The sequence below is a fragment of the Furipterus horrens genome, unplaced genomic scaffold, assembly GCF_987537825.1.
Source record: "Furipterus horrens unplaced genomic scaffold, mFurHor1.1.pri manual_scaffold_7, whole genome shotgun sequence".
In the NCBI taxonomy this organism is placed as follows: domain Eukaryota; kingdom Metazoa; phylum Chordata; class Mammalia; order Chiroptera; family Furipteridae; genus Furipterus; species Furipterus horrens.
In genome coordinates, this window is record NW_028327177.1 from 58979164 (window position 1) to 59001600 (window position 22437).

General features: G+C 37.8%; 1 protein-coding gene across 2 annotated transcripts in view; it reads left to right on the forward strand.

Annotated features, from left to right (window-relative positions):
• GDAP1 (ganglioside induced differentiation associated protein 1) overlaps positions 1-16929 on the forward strand; it is a 70086-nt gene extending 53157 nt beyond the window's left edge. For both annotated transcript variants that reach the window (XM_090282885.1, XM_090282884.1), the window contains 4 exons: positions 12980-13153; positions 14363-14457; positions 15321-15435; positions 16408-16929. In XM_090282885.1, coding sequence (XP_090139011.1) covers positions 12997-13153; positions 14363-14457; positions 15321-15435; positions 16408-16790 — 750 coding nt within the window. In that variant the 5' untranslated portion in view covers positions 12980-12996 and the 3' untranslated portion in view covers positions 16791-16929. The remainder of the gene's footprint in view (positions 1-12979; positions 13154-14362; positions 14458-15320; positions 15436-16407) is intronic.
• The last annotated feature ends 5508 nt before the right edge of the window (positions 16930-22437 follow it).

A 22437-nucleotide genomic window follows, 5' to 3' on the forward strand; every position in this document is an offset into this window, starting at 1 on the left:
GCCCCAGGCCTGGCACTAGCAGCAGCCAACCTAGATTTACAACTCTGCTTTGCCTGAGGACCTCCAAGTCCAGCACAAGTATCAGCCATCTCAGACTGCTTTATAGCTCAGGCTGAGTGGCCCTGGGCAAAACACAGGTGGGGGCTGACCTTACCCTGCACCATATGAGAAACCCCAGAGCCTGTGCACTTATTTGACAGTTACAGACCATGTCAGAGCACCAGCACCCTGCCTCTGCACAGCTGGTCCTCCATGTAGGGCAGAAGGTGGTGGTCAGTGGTCAGAGCCAGTCTTTACTGGCCTGGGTAAATCCCTCCTGTTTACCTGCCAACAGCAATCAAGGCTCAACTACAAGAGAAGGATGTGCTCAGACAACATGAAGCATGCACCTTGAGTACTCAGCTTGGGTGATAGAGGAGGCTGTGCCACCAGGCTCTACAGTACACCTACTACATTAGGCCACACTACCAAGACATGGAGTCAATGCAGTTCTAGCTAATACATAGAAACAAACACAAGGAAGCTGTGAAAATGAAGAGGCAAAGAAACATGGCCCAAATTAAAGGACAGATCAAAACTTCACAAAAAAGCTAAGCAAAATGGAGATAAGCAATCTATCTGATGCAGAGTTGCAAACACTGATTATAAGGATGCTCAAGAAACTTGGTGAGAACCTCAACAGCATAAAAAAGATCCAGTTAGAAATGAAGGACACACTAATTGAAATAAAAAATTATTTACAGGGAAACAATAGTAGAGTGAATGAAGCCGAGAATCAAGTCAATGATTTGGAACACGAGGAAGCAAAAAACTTCAACCAATCAGAGCAACGAGAAGATAAAAGAATAATAAAAAAAAGAGGATAGTATAAGCAGCCTCTGGGACAACTTCAACTGGTCCAACATTCACATCATAGGGGTGCCAGAAGGAAAAGAGAAAGAACAAGAAGTTGTAAATCTATTAGAAAGAATAATAAAAGAAAACTTCCTAATTTGGTGAAGGAAATAGACATGTAAGTCCAGGAAGCACAGAGTCCCAAACAAGATGGATGCAAAGAGGCCCACTCCAAGACACATCATCATTAAAAGGCCAAAGGTTAGAGATAAAGAGAGAATCTTAAAAGCAGCAAGAGAAAAGAAGTTAGTTACTTACAGGGGAGTTCACATAAGACCATCAGCTGATTTTGCAGGCTAGAAGGGATTGGCAAGAAATATTTAAAGTCATTAAAAGTGGGAACCAACAGCCAAGATTGCTCTATCCAGCATATTTATATTTAGAATCAAGGGGCAGATAAAGAGCTTCCCAGGCCAAAACAAAGAACAAACAATCCAAAAAACCTAAAGAGTTCATAATCACCAAATCATTATTATATGAAATGTTAGAGATGTATTTAAGGAAAATAAGATCAAAACTATGAACAATAAAATGGCAATAAATTCTTATCTATCAATTGAATCTAAAAATTAAATTAAGCAAGCAAGAAGAGCAGAGACAGAATCATGGATATGGAAAGCATTTTGATGGTTGCCAGATGTGAGAGGGGTGTCAGAAATGGGAAGTGATAAGGGGATTAAGAAGTACAAATAGACTTCTGGCAAAGATGGAGGCCTAGACAGACACGCTGGGTCTCCCTCCACAGCTAAGAAGGCATACAACTACTTTAAAGCTAGAGACAACCAGGAGTTCCAGAAAATCAAGCTGCATGGAAGTCCAACAAACGAAGATATAAAGAAGAAATACTCATCCAGACAGGTAGGAGGGGCGGAGAGGACGCAGTGCAGTGGCTGCGGCAGCCACAGGTGAGTGGAAAGCACAGTCACATGCTTTAAAAGGTCGGGAGGGTCACCTGGGGAGCTCTCCTAGCTCCTGACCAGACCACGCAGCTCACGGTCCCAGCGCCAGGAAAAATCAAGCCTCATTGCTTCTGACTGTGCAAACCAGTAGGGGTGGGGGCAGAGGCAGAAAATGCTGGTCTTTTAGCAGAGTCCACTTGTTGAAAGGGCCCCCACGGTCCTAGAATGTCTGCAGACTCACCCACTGTGGGACCGATGGCCAGGGCAACAGCTAGAGAGGTGCCAGTCCCATACAGAAGTGGGAGAACTACCTGGAAAAGGGGTGAGTGCTGAGCAAGTGGCATTGTTTTCTCTTTGACCCCTCCCCCACATACAGTGCCACAATGTGGTGAAACGGGTCGCCCTATACTGACAAATACCCTAGGCTCCACCCCTTAAACGTAACAGGAGCGACAGCTCTACCTAAGACATAGAGGCAGACAAACACAAGAGCCTGTTAAGATGAGGAGACAGAGAAGTATGGCCCAAAAGTATGGATCAAGGTTCCAGTGGGAGAACTAAGCAACAAGGAGATAGCCAACCTAACAGACGAGGCGATATCCAACCTAACAGATACAAAATTCAAAATACTGGTGATAAAGATGCTCACAGGCTTTGCAGATATGCTTGAGTATGGCAAATGCATAAGGGAAGAAGTGAAGTCTATGCTAAGTGAAAGGAAGTCTATGCTAAGTGAAAGGAAGGAAAATTCACACAAAACCAATGGTGAAGGGAAGGAAGAAACAGTCGACCAGTACAAAATGAGGAAACAAGAATTGAAAAAAATGAGGAGAGGCTTAGGAACCTCTCGGACAACTTTAAACGTGCCAACATCCAAATCACAGGGGTGCCAGAAGGAGAAGAAGGAGAGCAAGAAATTGAAAGCTTATGTGAAAAAATAATGAAGGAAAACTTCCCAAATTTGGCGAAGGAAATAGACATACAAGTCCAGGAAGCACAGAGAGTCCCAAACAAGCTAGACCCAAAGTGGAAAACACCAAGATACATCATAATTAAAATGCCAAAAGTTCAAGATAAAGAGAGAATCTTAAAATCAGCAAGAGAGAAGCAGAGAGTTACCTACAAAGGGGTGCCTATAAGACTATCAGCTGATTTCTCAAAAGGAACTTTGCAGGCAAGAAGGGACTGGCAAGAGGTGTTCAATGTGATGAAAAGCAAGGACCTACAACCAAGATTACTCTATCCAGCACAGCTATCATTTAGAATAGAAGGACAGATGAAGTGCTTCCCAAACAAGGTAAAGCTAAAAAAGTTCATTATCACCAAGACTTTATTATATGAAATGTTAAAGGGACTTATTAAAGAAAAAGATGATCAAAACTATGAACACTAAAATGACAACAAACTTACAACTATCAATAACTGAATCTAAAAAATAAAAACAAAATTCGACTAAGCAAACCAGAACAGTAACAGAATCATAGGTATAGGGATCATTTGGAGGGTTATCAGCTGGGAGGGGGAATGGGAAGAAATGGGGAAATGGTTCAGGGATTGAGAAGCATAATTCGTAGGTACAAAATAGACAGGGGGATGGTAAGAATAATATAGGAACGAGTGAAGCCAAAGAACTTATATGCATGACCCATGGACATGAACTAAGTGGGGTGGGATTGCTGGGGCAAAGGGGGTAATGGGAAGAGGGGAGCAAAGGGGAAAAATTGGGACTACTGTAACAACATAATCAATAAAATATACTTAAAAAAATTACAAATAGGTAGTCACAGAATACCCATGGGGATGTAAAGTACAATGTAGGAAATGGAGTAGCCAAAGAACTTATACACATGACTCATGAATATGAACAATGGTGGGGGGATAGCCTGAGGAAGTGGGGGGTGTTGAGTGGAGAGGGGCAAAAGGGGAAAAATCAGGACAACTGTAATAATATAATCAATAAAATATAATTAAAATAAAAGTTAAAGAACAATTCAATCAATAGAAACATGATGACTAGCTTATGAAATGTTTCTAATGGAACAATAAGTGAGATAAAGTTTAACAAGGGTAAATGTAGTATGTGAATTTTGTTTTTAAAAATCATCTTCATTAATTAGGGATGGGAGACATGACTGGGTAATAAATTACCAGTAAAAGCCAATAATAAAACAAAAATGTTAGTGTGATCTCAAATTGTTATAAAAGTGTAGGTTCTATCCAGAACATAGTGAATTATAACCTGCTACATTCTTAACTGGTTGGAATATGTAGCATTTTGTCCAATTATGGATGAAACTCTGAAGAAGTTGGCAAATAGAATTAAAATAAGTGAATGGATTTCATGAGGTATATATTTGCCTGTGGTTACACTAGGGGACTTTAATTAAATTTATTCATTCACCTAAAACACAATATAGTGAACTAGTATCTCCTTCGCTGTTACTATTTGCTATCCTGATTTAGTCTATCGGCTGGGGATTATATTTAAAATGATGGCTTGCTGATTTGCAAACCTTTCTCAACCTTCCTGCATAGTCAGTATTTCTATATTTATGTCCTTATGGGATAAGTCCACTAAATAACTTCTAATTTCAGGGAAGAAGTTTGATTGCCAAAACAATACTTTCTAAGCCTTGGCTAAAGAAAGTGAATATCAAAGTTGAGGGATAGCTGTGTTTGATTGTTTTTATTTTTATTAAAGCACTTATATCAAAGACTGGTGTAGACATCAGTGATATTTCTGAGGTCAGAAGTTGAGTCAAAGGAAGAACATAGAAGGACTCTGTTTTGACTGTCCAGCCAAGGGCTGTCCAAAAGCAATCTCTTCATTCTTTCAATAGACATTTATTGGGTATTAACTGGGACAAGGTCCCCATTTAAAAGATCCAAATCATTAAAACTTACTAATCTTCAAAAATAATTTCATTTTGCATGTGCTATTATTACTATTCAGTTTTATAGACTTTTTTCATGTATATGACAACATTTCCTATCTGGGCATGTAATGAGGAATAGTTTTAGTAAAGCAAGCAATTTATTAATCTAGATGAGGTATGATAGTAAGCAAACTAGCAGAACTCAGGAACAATGGATATGACAAATAAATACACACACTAATAATATTGATTTCAAAATCTAGATATTTCTTATACTATTAATAATCTCTTTTGGTGATCTTTAATTTGGCCACTAAGTAATAAAAAATGTGGGCATGCAATAACTACAAAATGCTGGAACATACACTGTATTACTGCCAGTAGTAACCTGGAAAGAAGAATGTAATATGGTGAACGGTGAATTTTGGTAATTTAATATGTAACAGTTCTCTGAAGATTATGTCCCTGTCTTATGTCTATATATATTAAAGTATATTAGGAAATAGTGTTTGGTTTGGAAATAATCAAAGTATTGTGGTATTAAAGAGAAAATCATAGGCTCCACACTTGTGCTAAAGTCCATGATACTTAATATGCGACCTAATTGCAGTCTCAACCTTCACCAGAAAATGTAATTTTAATTAAGCAATTAGTCTAGAATCTTCTGGTCCAGCACCAGTAAGGTAATCTGTCTTATGGACCCTGTCCATCCTCCAAAGGAAGAAGAGGTAATCTGCATGAGAAAACCGTTGCAGGTCCATTACCTCACAAAATAATCCTTCCTTTTCTTTTGCAAGTAGCTCCTTTGCCCACCCTTCTTCCTATAAAAACCTTCCATTTTATACAACCATTCCAAGAGCCGTTCTAGTTGCAGGATGGGATGCTGCCCAATTCATGAATAGTATAATAAATACAATTAGGTCTTCAAATTTACTCAGTTGAATTTTGTTCTTTAACACTGGTATGATATTGAAGCAACACATAAAAGTTTGACTGGGAAATATAATTTTATAGATAGAATTTTATTTATATATTGAAAATAAACTGCCTTAGATTTTAACAAGAGCATTAATTCTGAAGTCACCACAACATTAAAAAAATTAAGTTATTTATTTATTTAAGGAATTTCCAATTGCTATTAAGCTCCATAGAATAAATAATTTTATATCTATCCATATAAGGCTCACATATACAGTTGAATAACTTTGTGTGCCTTTTAGCCCATCACTAAAACTGTAGATCAGCTTCAAGATTCTAAACCAGGGTGGAGAAAATATTGTATATGGTAAGGAAAAGAAAATGAATTTAAAACTCATGTTTGTGCCAATAAAAGTGGCTTTAAGAAGTAACTATTTTTTACTCTGTGATTTGTCCAATATTTGTGGATAGGTGTGGGTATTAAAATGCAGAGGTCCTAGTTCTATATTATGTGTATCCAACAATTAGAACAAACTGATAAAAGAGTTTTTGTCCCCCAGTTATGGATGTTATTGTTAAAAGTCTTAAATATAATATCAACTAAACAAAAAGTAGTTAAACATTTGAGGTATACACTTTTTGGAAATAATGCTCTAAATTTGGCCATCTCAGAAAATCCTGGGTACATTTAGTGAACTTGTATAATTTGACACCTTGTAATTTTTGTCTGTGTTTAGATTTGATCTTCCTAGCACCAAAGTTAAAAGAGTTTTGAGTTACAGTTAGCTTTTAATCATACATTTCACTTCAGGTCATAATTTGTTTACCATGATTATATATTCAAATGGTCAGGGGTATGATTAGTTGAAGGGTACAGTCTTGTTCAGTTACTTGATACCTATTATCTTATATACTAATGTCATCACTAAGTGACCTAAATAGGATTTAAAAATCAACAAAAAGATTCAGTTAGAAATGAAATCTAATCTGTTTTCACTGAGCTAATAAAGACCTGAAAGTTATTTAAATACACCCGGGTGAGTCTTTCTTGTTAAAAGGCACAATAATGCATCTTTTATCTACCATCACAGGGGAATGTAGGAAATTAGAGTAGTCTATTTAGTAAAATAATGGAAGCTTATGCTTTTAAACCCTTAGATCCTTTTTAGTTTTTGCTCTTGGTGGAACTGAATGTAATTTTTAAAAATGGTACAAGGCCACTATTATTCTAACTAGCAATACAGGGACTTGAGAATGTACAGAGCTGTTTGTCCCTATTACATGACTGCAGAAAGCTTTTATTGTTTCTTTCTGATTTTTAAAAAAACATCTTTTGTTTTCTCTCCTTGTTGTTTATCATCTCATTCTGCTTTCTGTGTATCTGCTTGTTTCTAAATTGCTGCTTAATTTTAGGTGCAATACAATACCTGTCTTGTCCCCTACCCAGTCTTCTAGGAAGTCAGGTCTTATGCTGAGTTGTTATAGTACTTTGTGGTTGAGGGCACGGAAGTAATTCCAGCAGACAGAATGTGGGACGTTGGAGGGCTGCCGCTCGCTCAGGCAGGATCAGCACTGAGCAGTGCAAGCACCTTTCTTTTATTGGATTTTGCAGATATGCTAATCAACAGGGAGGGTCCAGGAATGAGCTCACAGGCACATCCCGGGAATGATTATAATGTACTTGAAACTTACAACAGAGGAAGCTTAAAGGATTAACTGAAGAGAACACTTCCTGATAAACAAGTCTATATATCATCTATAGATTCAAAAACAGAAAAACAGAAATCCAATCAATTATTCTTTTAAGGCTAAGGAACGGATGCACTGTTCAGAAAGCAATCAAGGTTAAACACCATTTGTACTTAGTTTTGTTTGATTTCCTCAGCAAGATTCTTTTTAAGTCACAGGATGTCTTTAAGATCCTGAGGCCTGAGCAGTCAGAGACTGTCCACACCAGCGAGTCCAGCTCACTGCTTGGATCATTAAACACCTGGACCGAGAGGCATGTAAACATACCTCAAGTCAGAAGTCTTGATTTCCATCACCACTGACTTATTTATTTATTCTTACTTATTTTTCCAGCTTAGTCACTAATCGTGGCTTCTGCTACTGCAACCCTATTCCACTGTGCTGGGAACTCTTCTCATTGCCCAGTTCTTAAAAGCCCTCTGATCCCCTGTTCTGTTCTTATAAGCCTTCTATTTTATACTTTCCTACTCCTGCTGAGTACAACTCAAAGAAAATATTTTCTTTCTTTCTTATTTATTTATTTATTTATTTTAGTATTATTGACTTATAGCAAATAGCCAGCTATTTCTCCAGCATAATGTATTTACTTGGGAACAACAAAGAATTGCAATTTGGGACACATGGTCTCATGGTGCCCCATGCACAAGTTCAGAGAAACAAAAAAGAGGAACACTTTTGTATGGACTCGAAAGAGGCTATTGTAAAGGAAGACTCCATTGGAGAACATTGAAAGTTCTCAGTACAGTGACTTCTCATTGACTGAGTTCTGTCAGCATCCTATTGGTTGAGCTATTATTGGGCAAAGAGGAACCTTTCCTTCTCCAGCTGAGGTAGTAGTGTCACTTCCTGTTGGAGGTAAAGGTGCATCTCTTCCTGTTGGAGTCAGCATTGAGACATGCTTGAGAGGTTTTTCTTCTAGCCTCATGATTCCATTTAAATGAGGGTTCTGTTTATTAATTTTCATAGTATTAAAATGAAGATGAAAGAACTGGAAAATATAAAATTTGATGAAGTGAGAGGGAAGCTATATAGTTCAAAGGAAATTCCCATTTGTGTTTTGAAAACCTGTTTCCAGAGGCAGAGGGCACTGCTGTGCTCTGGTGAAAGGAGGATGGCAGCACATTGCACACTTGATACTAGACAGGACACCTTCCAGGAGAGGCTGAGATGGATGAGAATGCAGGATCCCTGAGTGTTTTCTGCTCTGACACAGCATTTAGTGAGATAGTACAGTTACATAGCAATGTTGTACTGCGTAGAAGAACATTATTTTCATGGATTTCAACATTTGTCCTCCTTGGAAGCATTCCGGCCTGGCCACATGGAACTTTCACAGAAAGCAACAAGACTTATTTTTACTGCTCTCTTCACTTTCCAGGATGAAGTGGCATGCTTTCTTGGATGCAAGCCTCAGTCCTGGCACTGAAAGGTAGCCAGAGCCAGTGGCCACAAATTTAACCATTTGGGAAACATTTTTAAATGCTGGACCATTTATGGTCTTAACCTGAGGTTCTTAGATTCCTAAAGCAGTGGTTCTTAAACTTTTTGGTTTCGGGATCCCTTTGTGTTAAAAATTATTGAGGATACCTGAGAGCATTTGTTTATGTGGGCCACATCTATGAATATCTACCATATTGGAAATTAAAGCAGAGAAAAGCTTAAAACACAAGAACACACAAGCACACCTGCTATGAACTGTCAGAATGATGAAGTCAGCACATGTCATGGAGCCTCTGGACAACACCTTGTATATTTGAGAGAGAAGAGTGAAAAAGCAATTAACCTCTTAGGATTACTATAAAAATAACTTTGATGTTGTGAAGCTTCCAAGAGTGTCTTGGGGAGCTCAGGGCTTCTCATACCACACTTTGCCCTTAGTGATCTATGAATAGAATCAGGAGATCTGAGATCTCCAATGGGGAAAAATTATTTCTTATTTTTTCTTATTTCCAATAGAAATTTATTATTTCCCCTGGAACCAACCTAAGTGCCCATCTGTAGATGAGTGGATCAAAAAACTGGGGTACATTTACACAATAGAGTACTATGTAGCAGAAAGAAAGAAGGAACTTCTACCATGTGCAACAACATGGATGGAACTAGAGAGAATTAAGCTTAGATAAATGAGCCAGGCAACAAAAGAAAAATACCTTATGCTATCACCTATTACAGGAAAGTAATGAACAACACAAACAAATGAACAAAATTGAACAAGAGGTATGTAAACAAGAAATAAACTAACAGTAACAAGTGGGGAGCCAGGAGGGAGAGAAGGGGGTAAGAAGGGGAAGGATCTAGTCAAAGAACATGTATAAATGACCCACGGACATGGACAACTGGGTGGGGACTGAATGTGGGAGAAGAGGGGGCAGGGAGCAGCAAAGCAAAAGGGGGAAAAAAGTTGGACAACTGTAATGGAAAAACAAATAAAAAAATTTTTAGTGGGGGAAAAATGAAAATATAAAGAATGGAAATGCAAGTTCAGTGAATATTAGAAGGACAAAGATTTTCCTTCACACTGTATATTTTTCTCCCTATCTGATCCCTCCAGAGTTTGGCATTCTAAAGAAGTTAAGTAATGACATAAGTTTCTTTGCATAAAACTAATAAGACCAGTCGTTAATAGAGGTTTTTTTTTTTTGACCAAGCCTTTGACTGGAATGTAAAGGAAAAAAATGAAATTTATTATTTCCTTTCATTTCTAATGTAGGAACAATTCACAGCAATATCAGGACTGTCTGTGTACCATAGAAATCACAGATGTGTTCATAACAGCATATCAAGTTATTGCAGATATTTTAAAATATCATTTATGTTCATATTATTTTGAAATTACGGTAGACCTGCTGCTAGATGTTGTTAATGTATTAACAAATAGGCACCCATACTAGTATTTTATTATTTAAAATTACTTTCATAATTACATTTCAGTATAATCAATTTTCTATGCAATCCTATCTTTGTATTTTATGCATTTAAAAACAATATTCTGAGAAGAGGATGGTGGCACAAAAAAGGTTAAGTACTCTTTTAAATTTCAAAGACCTTATTAGTTCTCCCTGGCTGGTTTGGCTCAGTGGATTGAGCGTCGGCCTGCGAGCTAAGTGTCGCTGGTTCGATCTTCCAGTCAGGGTACATCAGAGAAGGAAAACTCTTGACTCCAAAAAACCTCCGCTGCCTTGCGGCATACCTCTTCAGGGGAAGGCTAGGGGAGTAAACCCCGACAGAAAATCTGGAGCCGGAGTCCCTAAGGCGGTTTGACGTTGTAGTCAACACCGGCAACTCCTGCAGCGCACCTGAAGCCAAGCTGTATTGACTCCGTCTTTCCCTTGGACCCTTCAACTGCGAAGAGAGGGGGGGTCTGCTGCATGGGCAACAGCAGACCCTCCATATCACCCTGCCCAGGCTCTGTAGCTTCAGCTTCACTGGAGAGGACACTCCAGCGTCATCGCAAGATGTCGATTCAACACGGGAGGAGACAGATACCGTGTCACTCCCGAGTCGGAATGCACAGCCATTCTCGGTGGTGCAGATAGACTCTTAAGAAGCTACACCATCGTCTCTCGAGACGGACGGCTGCCGACGATTAGTTCTCCAGCATGCTGACCTCTTGGAAGTGGGAAGCATTTACTAAGCATTGATTGACATCCTGGTGATATGCTGAGATCTTGAAAGGTCAGCAAGGAAGTGTTCTGTAGTTGGGTGAATCCACTTTTGACAAACAGTGTGTAGCTGAAACTCCATTCTTGATGATTATAATGCAGCTTTCAGAACTGGATTTCCTAGCATGTTTAAAGAGTAATCCATCTTATATTTTCTTAGAAAGTCAGAAATAGCCTATTGGCTTCAAAAGCTTGTTCTACTTTGTCTGGCATTATGAAATCTTGCCTGAAATGCTCTGCAACCAATTCTGAATTGTCAAAACTTATGAATGAGTGAGAATGAGTGAGTGATGCTCAGAAGGATTTTAAATTAAATAGATAACCAAAACTAAGAAATAAATCAATAAAGTTGAGGCTGTTCTTTTCACTTGTTGGAATAAGCTAGTTGGCATTTTTCAGGACAGTTTGAGAGTCAGAAGTGGCAAGTGCCCTGGCCTTTGGGTCATGTGATTCATCTTTATTATTCTTGGATAGTCTCTGAAAAGTAAGCCATTTGAAGGTGTTACAATGATGTAATAAAACAGAGCACTGCATTAGGAGTTAGATGACTTTAGTTCTTGTTTTGCCTCTAATTAGCTGTGGGATCTTGGGAGACTTTCCTGGCTTCTATATATCAGTGTCCTCATACTATAGAGTTTCTCCAGCTCAAATACACTAGTCCCCCTTTTCCTTGAGAGATAGATACAATACCCCCAGAGGATGCCTGAAACTGTGGATAGTACCAAACCCTATACACTATGTTTTTTTTCCTATACATACATATCTATGATAAAGTTTAATTTATAAATTAGGCACAGAAAGAGATTAAACACAACAATAAAATAGAATAATTATAATAATACACTGTAGTAAAAGTTATGTGAATGGCTTTGGGACCTTTATGAAGTAAAATAAGGGTGACTTGAACATAAGTACTGTGATGCTGTGACAGTTGATTTAATAACCAACATTGATACTACCTGGCTAACAGGAGGGGACAGCATAAGATTTAATCATGCTACTCAGAATGGTATACAATTTAAAACTTATGAATTATTTATTTCTGGAACTTTTCTTTTAATGTTTTGGACCATGGTTGAATGTGGATGGTTGAAATCATGGCAAGTGAAACCGAATACATGGGCCTCTTATATTCTATAATAACTAGAAATTTGGGAATATATTAATTAATTAACTAAAATACACTGTACACCTACTATGAGCCAAATATTTGTACTAGGTACCAAGGATGCAATAGAAAACATGGTCCCTGCCCTCAAGGAGCCAATAGTCTAGTTTCTAACCAGCAAATGAGAATTTATGTAGAACCCACTTTCCAGAGGTAAAAATATTAGAAATTCTATTAAGATTGTCATTTCACATTCACATAGCATCAACATGGTTACTCTTGGTATTAATTGGAACCTAGGAAAGGGTAGTCTCTGAACATCTTTTAATAATGAAGTTTTATTTTTAACAAAATTTAACCAAGGGCCTAATAAACTTTACCAAGTGCTTCATATATACAAAAAACTATGCTAGACCCTGAACCACAGGCTCCTGACCCTGAAGAGATTCATGGGGCAAAAAAAATACACATAATTATGGTAATGAGGGATCTAATGGAGTACATACAAGGTATTTTGCATGTACAGAGAAAGTCACACCTGACCCAGTCAGATATTGGTAGTTGTAAGAGGTCAGAGAATGCTTTGTGGAGGAACTGGCACAAATAACCTAGACCCCAAGGTTTGGGTAGTAATTTGTAAGGTGGAGAAGTACAAGACTACCAGTGTGATCATGATTTGGGATCTGGTCTGGTATGTCAGGCCATTTCAAGTTTTGAATGTCTGGGCTGGGGAAATATCTTTTAAATGGTTTGATATAATAGCGAAGATGTTAGTAATGAGATAGTTGGGGTTTTTGTTTTTGCTTTTGATGTAACACTCCATTTGTAACTTTTCCTTCAATATTTGTGTATGTGTTTGTGTATGCACTGTAGAAAAAACACCCAGGTTAATGCCTGATAAAGGAAGCATGTATTACCCACGGGTACAACACTACCGAGAACTGCTCGACTCCTTGCCAATGGATGCCTATACACATGGCTGCATTTTACATCCTGAGCTAACTGTGGACTCTATGATCCCAGCTTATGCAACAACAAGGATTCGCAGTATGTAAACATCTTAAAGACCCAGAATTCTGTCTTAAATTTCTTTTAATTCATTTTGAGACCTGTATATCTCATGATAATTCAGAGTTGTTCCTGTGGATGTGCATGTTACAGATCAATCCATGCACCACCAGATTAACCTGTGCTTCAGTTATTCAGCTGGGCATTTATTGTTTATAGGTCCTGACTTCCCAGTTCTTGACTTTGAGGGCCAAGTTTGGGTAAAATTCAGAAGAGTGGCCTGTGGAAAAGTAAAGACTATAGTGTGTTCTCATGGACAGATAGACTGGGAATTAGGAAAGCTGGGATCTGTGGGGAATATAGGCAACTGAGTTTGCATTTCTGGTCCTTCATTTTTGTTTGTTACGTGAGGGAGCTGAACTACAGGCTGTCTACCCTTTACTCTACCTCTAAATTCAGTGATTGCAGAACTATAGAGCTTGAGTCGACATATCCATCTCTCTCCTGTTCTGTACTGAGGATAGACTAGGGTTGGTACATGAGGTGTGGAGCAGAAGAAGCAGTGCTGTGTGGTACAGTAATTGGGGACAGGAAGGTTGAGGATGATGGCTATAGTCAAACCCTGAGGCTGTCTGACTAGGAATGCTCACACCTAGATATTCTAAATCCAGAAACTACATTCTTTCCAAAAAACATGCCTCACTTTCATCATTCTCTTATATTATTTTTCTTGCTTTTTGATACTTCTCCTCCTTGCTCATCTCCTTGCCCTTTCCTTCCCGTCTTTCTCCACTGTTTTTTCCTCTCTCTTCTGAATTCTTCTCATCTTCTTTTTACTCCCCTTCCTTTTCTTCATAAGTTCTCTTATATGATTTGAAAAAAGTACTCTGATGGGTATAATTCTATTTCCTAGAGTTTATATACTTTTTTAAAATAGGGATTTTCCCTTTTTTTCATGTAGAAGTTCCTCACAGAAACCTTGAATGGTATTGAAAGGTAGACCTAGAACCCTGCACCAAGCACTGATGATGTGCTCGGACTTGTCCTAAGTGCTTTCCATGGTGCTCCCATCAGACCCTACCCTGAGTAGCATGTTAAAGGTGAGGAAATTGAGGCACAGAGAGGGTAAGCCTGAGGCAGAGGCAAGACATGAATCCTGAGCTCATGCTCTTATCATTGAGCTTCTCCTTATTTCTTACATAGAAGGGAGGAAATAATTTTCTATTTCAAAAATGATTTTATTATCAGGTCAAATTGGTAACACAGAGTCTGAACTGAAGAAACTTGCTGAAGAAAACCCAGATTTACAAGAGGCATATATCGCAAAACAGAAGCGACTTAAAGTAAGTAAACCAGTCTGTCCTCACTGACATCCACTGTTTGTACTAAATGTTTTATCTATTGTAAAGTATCACTATTTCTAGAACATCTGCTATTAAATATCACAAGTCACCAGTACACAAAACACCTTTGACTTATGCTGTGCTTTAAGAATTTTTCTTTATTATGTTTGATATCCAAACAATGACAATTACTTAAAAAGCAGATACTATTGTACATGCTGGTTGCCAAGGAAGGTTGTAAAGTGTAAAAGCAAACAATAAAATATTTGAGGACTCTGTCATTTTGGGTACTCTGCCACATTCAGGCTTAGGCTGACCTCTGTCTGTGGCTGTTTGCCTCCTAAGGGGCAGGGCTGTGCTTCATCAGTTACTGAGCCATCTTCTCCTACAGTAAAGATGTAGTAAGCATCAACGCCTCCACCTTCTCTCGGTTTCCCATCTTCCTTTATCTTATCTTAGCTAGTGAGGTTCTCAGAAGAAACCAAAGTGTGCACACACAGCACGCCTTACTTTCCACTCTATCTCACTGCATTCAGATTTCTCCCTTGCCCCTGAGCCTTCCGTGATTCAAGTTATTCATCCGGTGAAGCCTGCTGAAATTCCATTCTTGAGTTGGGTCAAGAGGAGTCTCTTTGTGCCCCATGGTCTTCAACCTCTCTGGTCACATAGTCCCCCAGGAGTGGCCATTGAGTGGTGGATCTGGTCCGGGGTATTTTCCCAGCGGGCGCATTTCCCCCCAATTTTGTTTTTGCTTTAACAAAGTTATTCTAATTCTTCTCATTGTCTAGAATAAACAGTTTCCAACATTGCAATAGTTTATATCTACTTTGCTCTAATCTATTCAGTTATTTTTTTAAAATTAGTCAAAGCTGCTTGACCATGACAATGTCAAATATTTGAAGAAAATTCTTGATGAGTTGGAGAAAGTCTTGGATCAGGTTGAAACTGAGTTACAAAGAAGAAATGAAGAAACTCCAGGTAGGTTCTCATTTGTATTCTTTTTCTCTTTTCCTAGAGTAGTTATAGGAACAGTCTTAAATTTCAATAAAAATGTTCTGTAATTGTTTTCATGAGCAGTTTTAATTAGAATAACAACAATAACATTGAGTTCAGCAAAACTCAGGTCTCTAATTGCAAGTCAGTCTGCATCTCTGTGAAATATGACTGCTGAAGAATTTTTCTGCACAATTTAAATTATGGTAGAGAAATTCCAACCTTGTCTATTTCACAATTTTGTAATTACAGTAGTTAGTTTGGTAGAATAACCTGAGTAATTACTTGAATGCTCCCTCTGATTTTTTCCTTAGGCAAGGAGACAACTTCTAATCTGCAGTTGAGTATAAAATAGGCCAGCACACTGTAGATGTGCAGGCTGGCTGCTGAGTACCATGCCTGGTACCTGTGAACCTGACTTCATGATGCAGCCAGGGCCCAGGTGCAAGCATGTGACCACTTCCCCTTTAACTCTTCCAACTGACAACAAAGTTGAAGATCATTGCTTTATAATGGGTTCTGCTATGCTTTTAACAAGTAGCTAAGAGCAGCACTCACTGAGTGACATTTCAGGCCCAACTTTATAGATATTCCTAAAGCTCACCTGTTGTTTTATGAAACCAGAAGAAAATACCCATTAACTCCTCTGGCTTGGAGGCTCTCAGCTTTTCAGAACCGCTTACAAAATGATAGACAGGCTTTGAGCTCAAGTGACCCCGGTTTCACTTAGGAACCCAGGTGGCTGGCAGATGTCAAGTTTCCCTTAGCTTGGGATACATTTTCATGGATTTTGTTTTTAGCATAAAGTTACTCACTGAGTATTGTTGTTAAGAAAATGTACCATGGCCTTCATCTTCTGCTATACTCACACTTGCCCTCAAAACTGAGATGAAAGATACCAGCTTGAGTCTGTCTGTGCTGCACTTGCCCTAATTCTGTGTCCCTTTCTCTTATTAGAAGAGGGCCACCAACCTTGGCTCTGTGGAGAGTTCTTCACCCTGGCAGATGTCTCGCTTGCTGTCACATTGCATCGACTGAAGTTCCTAGGGTTTGCAAGGAGAAACTGGGGAAATGGAAGGCGACCCAACTTAGAAACATACTATGAGCGTGTCTTGAAGAGAAAAACATTTAATAAGGTTTTAGGGCATGTCAACAATATATTAATTTCTGCGGTACTGCCGACAGCACTCCGGGTGGCCAAGAAAAGGGCCCCCAAGGTCCTTGGCAGCACCCTTGTGGTTGGTTTGCTTGCAGGAATGGGATATTTTGTTTTTATGCTGTTCAGAAAGAGACTTGGAAGCATGATATTAGCACTTAAACCCAGACCAAATTATTTCTAGACTTGCAGGGATCCAGTGGTGGCAACTCACCCTACCATTTAGCTTGACCTTGTCCACTCTGACTGGCTCAGGGAAGAATGACCCTGGGCAACAGTAAAAAGCATATTTTACTTTATTCTTTGGGTAGTTTATGTGAGGAGAGGAGGCAATGAAATTTTTTTTTCCCCCCCGTGGGCTGGTAATGTTGAGACTACTGATTTTCCAAACTGAATTAATCTATCCTTAAAACACATGCAAGGTTAAGTTATGTAAAAGCTGATAGGTTGAGAATAGTCCTTGAAGTCAAATTGCCAGTTCAAGTTCTGAATGTTTTTTGCAGGGGGAAATTATTATTATAAACAGGCAGTAATAATAACATGAGATTGCCCCTAGTCCTTTATCTGAGACTCTCTAGATATGTAGCAGTATTTCTCTCTGGGATTCAGATGTCATCTTTGTTACACAGCAGGGGTTCACAGAGCAGCAGAGCACAGCAGTGCTTTGTGCTCACACTGCTAGCTTCAGGCAGAAATAAGGGAGGCAAAGGGAGGCAAAGGGAGAAAGAGAAAGGGAGAATGAAGTCTATGCTCTATAGTGCAGAGCAGCAGAATGCAACTTCTGGGAGCCTGCAGAACCACTCAGGGCTGCCTGGCCCTTTACTAATCATTATGGTGATGACCTGTGCCCACTGCCCACACATCCTCCTGCAGTTGAGAACCTTGGGAAAATAAGACTAAGGAGTTACTAGGCAGAGTGGGCAGGAGAAAACCCCAGGCTTGATATTTACATTTGACTTTAGTGTTAACTTTAAATACATATAAATCACATGCATTGATTTAATAAGATGAACTACTTATATACTTGGGTGAAAGATGCCCACTGGAACATGTCTGCCTAGCATTTACATGAAAACTTAGAGTGATATGAAAATCGTTCCTTTCTTTTCATGGTTCCCCAGTTTGATGGTGCCTGTGAACTGTTGTGCCCAGTCACTGGGAACTTGACCTCTACAGCCTCCTTTATGTATACAAGTGGCATTTGGCGAATGTCCCAGCTAATCACTAGCATGACATGTGGCTGGGTAGTGAGCTTTGAAGGTCTGGGAGTACTAAATATGCCCATTCTACATTTCAGAGGCTTGTGTGTTAAGCCCAAAACTGTTGTCTAGGCCTTGCATCTGTTTATGGTCATCAACAAAGCTTTAGAAGGTTATAGAGGAAGAGTAAGGTCTAGTCTAGTCCTCGGCAGTTAATTTAGGGGAGATGAAATAAATGGCTAGATAGTGATGTTCACCAATATTCATTCATAATGTCTAGGCATTTTGGGGTGTGCCTCCATGGGGAAGGGATGATCGCAGTGTGTCCCATGAACAACCATTGAGCATGCAGTTGGGCTCAGAAAAAATTTTTTCATGCTGACAGGATGACAGAGTTTTTCTAGAGCTAGGCAGAAAGGCCTTAGGAGCAATTTCCAGTCTTTGGCAGAAAATATGTAGAGAATAAGGAGCTAAATTTCCAGTGAACAACATAAGCTTGCCTGGCCTGCCTCAGATTGGCTGTGTGAAATAGCCAAAGACTGGACTGAATTTTCCATTAATAGGAATCAGTCATACCTAGGAAACAATGATTTTTTTTGATGGTCAAAGTGTTCCATAATTTCATTTCATGATACATTTATTTCAAAAAAAGCTTGATGAACTAGATGTTCTCTGTTTACATAAAATTAATAACATTTCCAATGTAAACTCAATCCAACAATCACTAATAGACTGGAAGTTTTATCATGTCTTAATTTTGCACCTCAGTGCACTGTTGTATAAAGTGAAATTTGTTGCTGGAACATTCCAATTCATGTGTCCATAAAAGATCCACAAAACTGAATAGTCAGTAGTTCATAGTGTTATTTGTTACCCTGTTAGAAGCAGGAACTCAGATATGAAGAAATCAAAATGGGATATTTATAAAAACCTACAAAGGATATTTAGTTATGTAAGGGTTGTTCATTAAGAAGAAAGATTAGAAGCCCAGTGCTGGCTTCTCTTTAAATTCATATCATTATTGAATCAGAGAAAATCTACTAGGAAGTGTATATAATTTTCTGATACAGTTTCACTGGAAATATTCCTTTGTCAATATTAAAGATGATGCATCGTGGCCATTTCACTTGTTTTAGATTATATTGTACTTTTAAAATGTTTGTTTAGGGATATCATGCCCACTAGATGTCGCTGTTCATCCAGTAGTCTGAGATTGGGTGTTCTTTAGGTTCAGCAAAGTTTCTGAAATGTTTCAAATGAAGATAAACATTAATGACATCAGTTTTGAAATGGCATCTTTATCAAATAATTCATCTGTAGAAAAGCTTGAAGCACTTGTAGTATTGATTTCTGATGCTTTGGAAGGTATGACACTATCACACAATGTCAAGCTGAAGAGCTGAACATGTACTATTAGCAAAATAGGCACTTTTATATGTTTTGTTGTTGACTGGCTGATGTGCTCCTTAGTTTCCCAAATTTGTATAACTATCACAATTAGAAATATAGCCGAGGTACTAAATTCATGTTGGCTATTTGTGTCTTAATGCATAAATACTATTTTATTGTCATTGCAGTTATATACCTTTGGAATCCATTTTCCTTAATTGTAGATAGTTGTAAATTGCGTCCTTGATTTTTAGTAGTTATTGATATTGACAACAGAATTGTAGATTTTTAGTGTTGTTGATTGTAATAAAGAGATCAAGATACTATTCTGCCTGTGAGATCAATAAAAGTAATTGGAAAATAAATATGTACCCTGAAAGTACTAATTTTGTAATCTTTTTGAGAAAACAGATGTTTTGTTTCATTTAAAATTAAAGCATAATGTGGTTAATAGTAAAACAAGCAGCAGTTAGATATTCAAGATATTTAGTTATAAAATGCCATATTTTTCATTATAACAAAATTACTGATTCATGATTTATTTAAATACACACAGTTTTATGGTTAAAATGAATGGCAAGTTAAAGAATTACATATTATTCTGATAGTTAAAAGGATCTTTTTTGCAGCCAGCCATGTAACAGGGGATGGCATGAAAATGATAAGCACCAAGAAAGTATTTTTTTTCAAATTAGTTTTGTTACCTATTTACTGGGTTTCAAATATTACTCTTCTTATGCTATTTATGTCTATTTTAATATAGCTAATTCTGTTTCTTCTAACATTTAGTTATGGATTATAAATATTCAAATCACCATCCATATTTCTAGCCTTGATAAGCTTAGCCATTATTCTAATCATCAAGTAGAAACTGAGTACTATTGATACTTTTATTTTATATTGAGCAAAACAAATTAAATGACTTATTTTCCCTAATTGAGCAAACAACAAAAAAGGAACAATTTTGAATACCCATGGAAAATCAAGTGCATATACAACTCTGTAGTCTTTTCAGAAAAGAAAAAAGCACCATGGTAAAGACACCAAAGTCAAATTAATGCAATAAATAATTTAGTATTTAGACATCACCTGCATATTGTTTATGCCAAAAATTTGGCCTACTTATATTATCTCCACTATTCAAATCAGATTGCCTTAATTGTCTAATTCCTCAGAGCACTTGTGTTTTATACTAGGTAAGGTAGTAGATTCGAAGCCATGTGAGGAAGTATAATTATTCTAGAGTGAGGATAATAACTTTAATTGTGTATTACATAATAAAAAAAGAAGAGAGGGGAAGAGAAAGAGAACTTGCCTGTATATTAGAAAAGCAGCGTGCTGATAAAAACAATACTTTGTACTATTTGCTTTTTAGTTGAGTGCTGGGTGTGGATTTAGAAGGGAGGAAAGACTGATATATGGGTCACAAGGTGCAGATGGGGTAAAGCAGGTGCTGAGATAGAAGACAACAAGGCCATGTGGAGCTTGAGAAAAAATATGCTCATAATGGACCTCGATATACTCTGATTCAAGGAGCGCAGTGTATTTCATCCATAGTACCTTGTTCTAAAACTCCTTTGGGAAGGTTAGAAATTTTTGTCTTCAGCCTTTTATTTTATTAATTGTTTATACATTGGCTCTGTGATTATAATGTGCTGTTGTTAAACACAACACATTATAGTATGGGTGAAAATATAAAATGTTAGTGAAATGTAATGCTAAGGGTCAGGTTTCCATGCCAACAGCAATATTCACATCCATATGTATAAGTTAATTCTTAATCAAATAGGTAATTTTTTGTGCACATGGCCAGTATATGTAATGTTTTGTGTAATCAGATTATCTTTTGAATTTATGCCTCTAATATTTAACAAAGTCAGACAAACATTATCAAATATACATCATAATAAAAAATGCAATGTACTGTTAGAGATTCCACAGTTAAGTTCAATGCTCAAAAGAGTAAAGGTTTACACTGATAAAATAATATGAACTAAAAATCCTCCCATCAAAAAACAGCTCAGAGCATGACTATTTTAGACTCACCAGAGAGCAACTCAGCAGACAGATAAGAAGTCAAGTAATGATTAAAGTCATAGATGGCAGAGTGGAGGGCCTCCACACATCGTTAATCCCTCAGGCAGAGGTATTAAGGACCATACCCTGGAGTAAGGCCTAAATTAGATCAGTTTTAAAGTTTTGACACTTGATATTTTGGACCAGAAAATTCTTGTGGAGAGCTGTTTTGTATATTGTAGGATATTTAGCAGTATCCCCAGCCTGTACCCACTAAATGCCAGTAGCTTCCCATTTATCTCCCATTGTGACAATCCGCAATATCTTCAGATATTTCCAAATGTCACCCAGGGAGAAAATCATCTTCAGTTGAAGACCACTGTTCTACACACACCCTAACAAAGCTTAAAACCCAGCCCTGACAGGGTCTGCAAGGGAGACAGATTTTGGAGGCTGAGTCTTGTCAATTAGAAGTGCTTGGGAAACACCTCAGGTTTCTACGTATCCCCCATGACAGAGCATAAACACAAACCTACACAATTTAAAGATTACTAGCCAGTAATTGAACAAGAATCAATATCCTTCAGGGAAAGATAACAGGATCAAGTCTTTCTGATGTATCACTAACAATGTCCAGTACACTGTAAAAAAAATTACCAGATGTGCAAAGACATAGGAAAATAAGATTCACAGTCAATCAAAAAGCTAGTAGTAAAAAGAAACACAGTGTGATGTGACTCAAATGCTGGATTTATCAGGCTTTAAAGCAGCTAAAGACAATATATATTCATAGAATTAAAAGAAAATGTAGTCTGATGTATTCAACAGATAAGGAATCTCAGCAGAGAAATAAAAAGCATAAAAAAGAACCAAATGGAAAATAGAAAATAAAAAAGTACTGTAACTGAGGTGAAAAACACTGGAGAGGCTTCACAGCAGGTGGGAGATGCTAAGGGAAAGATAAAGGAACAAAACCCCAGGACACATGGATATCAACTCCTCTAATATACAGGGGTGGGCAAAAGTAGGTTTATAGTTGTGAGCATGCTAAACAGTTTATCCCTGTATTATTATTTATTAATTATTGTATTTTTATTTGTATTTCAACTGTAAACCCACTTTTTACCATCTCTGTAGGTATTATAGGAGTCATATAAAAAGAGGAAAGTGAGAATGGGCAGAAAAAATACTTAATTGAATAGTTCCAAATTTCTTAAAATTTGATGA